Genomic DNA, 2,488 nt, shown 5'->3' with positions numbered 1-2,488 from the left:
TTATTCTTCTGTCTCCTCTCTCTCTGTTTTGCTTCACCCTCAAACAAGTTGTTCTTATCAAATTTTGTTATTGCATTTGCTGCTGCTCCTCTCGCTGCTGCTGCTGCTGCTGCTGCTGCTGTGCATCCATCGGAGAAGATCTCTCTGTCGTCTTCTTCACCCCACACCCCCCTCAGCTAGCCACCGCCTAGCTAGCTAGCTAGCTAGCCACCATCAGCTGGCTAGCGAGGTGGTGAATCGGGTAGCAGCTAGCTAGCTAGCTAGCTAGCGAAGCGGTGAGTAGTCTAGCTAGCCAGCTAGCTACTGCGTCTTTGGCTAGCTAGCTAGCTAGCTAGCTAGTCCGTACGGTCGCTCGATCATCGGTGTTAATGGCTAGCTAGCTAGCGATTCTTTGGCTAGCTAGCTGATGAAGGTGGTGTATATATGTGTACATCTGCATATATATATATATATATGCATGTATATGTATGTGCATCTACGGGTTTAATATATATATATAATGCAGCGACAGCAGCCGCCGTAGGAGAAGCAGCCGCGTCAGCAGCAGCAGGAACATCTGCTGCAGCAGAGAGCTACTCTTGAGTTGTGTTTGCTGCTGCATCTCCACATAGGCGCAGCAACATTTGCTGAAACTCTTCAAAGTCTACCTCTCCGTCATTATTTCTATCAACTTCAGCCAACACTCTTCTCCAGGCCTCCGAGTCCAGCTCGCTTACACCAAATATCTGCATGCAATTGTTGTCGTGTAGTGTACGCACACATCACAAATATATATATATATATAAATTATATATATACTTTATATAGATATACTTTATATAGATATACTTTCTTTATATAGATACACAGATATATACATTACATATATATATATATATATATAACAAATTTAAATTGAGAGGCAGTCAAACAAACAACCAAATAAATAAATAAATAAATAAATAAATAAATAAATAAATAAATAAATAAATAAATAAATACGAAGTAAATAAAAACAACAACACAACAACAAAGCATTACTTCTAACAGTAATAAATAAATAAATATTATATATAATATATAATATATTATATTATATAATATATATATTTAAAAATAATAAAATAACAAAGAGTTTACTGTTGCAAGCTCTGATGATGAGATTTTGCCGGAGCCGTCCGAGTCAAACATTCCGAAGGCCCTCTCTAAGCGCTGACGAGATAAGAGTGTTTTTCTATCCATTGCAACAGTAACAAACTCTGAAAACAAATAATAAAATATATTAAATATATTAAATGCATTACATTAATTATATTAATTATATTAATATTATTTAAATATTCAGTCATATTCATAGAAGAGAGCAGCAAACTCTACAAACAAATAATAAAATAATATACTAAATTAATTAATTAATTTATTTATTTATTAAATTAACTAAATAAATATATAGCAATAAGATAGTTGAAAAAATGAAGAGAAACAACATCAAATAACTGTGTCTGACGAGATAGATTAGGGTTTGTGTATTTAGGGTTTAGGGTTTATTATGTATTTAGGGTTTAGGGTTTACTGAATTAGGGTTTAGTGTTTATTGAATTAGGGTTAATGCTCATTGAACTAGGGTTTAGTGTTTGTTGAACTAGGGTTTAGGGTTTATTGAATTAGGGTTTAGGGTTTACGCGTATTTAGGGTTTAGGGTTTAGGGTTGGTGAAGTACCTGAATATTCAATGAATCCGTTTTTATCGAAGTCTACAGCCTCTAGAACTTGTTCTACTTCATATTCAATAGCGCTCTTATCTAATGCAGAGACATCTTCACCCTTTAACTTCAGCAGCTCTACATACCCCTCCATTAGCTCTGCATACACCGCAAGCAGCACAATACACTTCAAAAAGAAATCATACACTGCAAATCATACAGTATACAATACACCACCTTTCTTCTAGCTAGCTAGCTAGCTAGCTAGATAGCTATTCATCAAGCCATCAAGCTAGCTAGCTATCCACCTAGCTAGCTAGTTAAGTAGCTAGCTAGCTATCCACCTAGCTAGTTAGTTAAGTAGCTAGCTAGCTAGCCAGCTAGCGAGCTAACTAAAGGCAACGAAGAGCAACTAGCTATACCTAACTAGCCAGCTAGCTAGCTAGCTAGCTAGCTAGCTAGCTAGCTAGCTGGCTATTATTAATAGTTGTACGCACCTTGTTTATCGAGCTGCCCGTCTCCGTTCTTATCCATCTTCTGAAAAATTTTGTTTAGTTCGTCTGTCTCTTCATTCGTAGTTAATTTGCTCCCCATGTAGAGCAGCGCTGCTGCAGCAAGCTTCTGTGTACCCTGGAACTGCCTAAGCAGCAGCAGCAACAGCAACAGCAGCAGCAGGAAGCGGCTAATGAATAATAAGTTTGTGCGTGCACTTGTAGATACAGATATCCTTATTTAAACATCCGTATATCTATATGTATAATGTATATATATGTAGCAGCATAAGCATATATATATATATATATATAT

The 2,488-nt window shown here is 36.5% G+C and overlaps 1 protein-coding gene across 1 annotated transcript; it reads right to left on the bottom strand.

Annotated features, from left to right (window-relative positions):
- Window positions 1–572: 572 nt before the first annotated feature.
- On the bottom strand, window positions 573–2,215 carry EAH_00064690 (CAM kinase, CDPK family TgCDPK1, putative; the record flags this gene model as incomplete). Its single annotated transcript, XM_013392936.1, has 4 exons — window positions 573–725; window positions 1,120–1,238; window positions 1,700–1,840; window positions 2,179–2,215. 4 exons carry the CDS (start codon window positions 2,213–2,215, stop codon window positions 573–575), a joined length of 450 nt encoding a protein of 149 aa, XP_013248390.1.
- Between the last annotated feature and the right edge of the window lie 273 nt (window positions 2,216–2,488).

This window comes from Eimeria acervulina, genomic scaffold, assembly GCF_000499425.1.
Source record: "Eimeria acervulina Houghton genomic scaffold, Eah_scaff2034, whole genome shotgun sequence".
NCBI classification, from domain to species: Eukaryota; Apicomplexa; class Conoidasida; order Eucoccidiorida; family Eimeriidae; genus Eimeria; species Eimeria acervulina.
The sequence above is the reverse complement of the archived record's forward strand: the minus strand, read 5'-3'. Positions and strand labels throughout refer to the sequence as shown.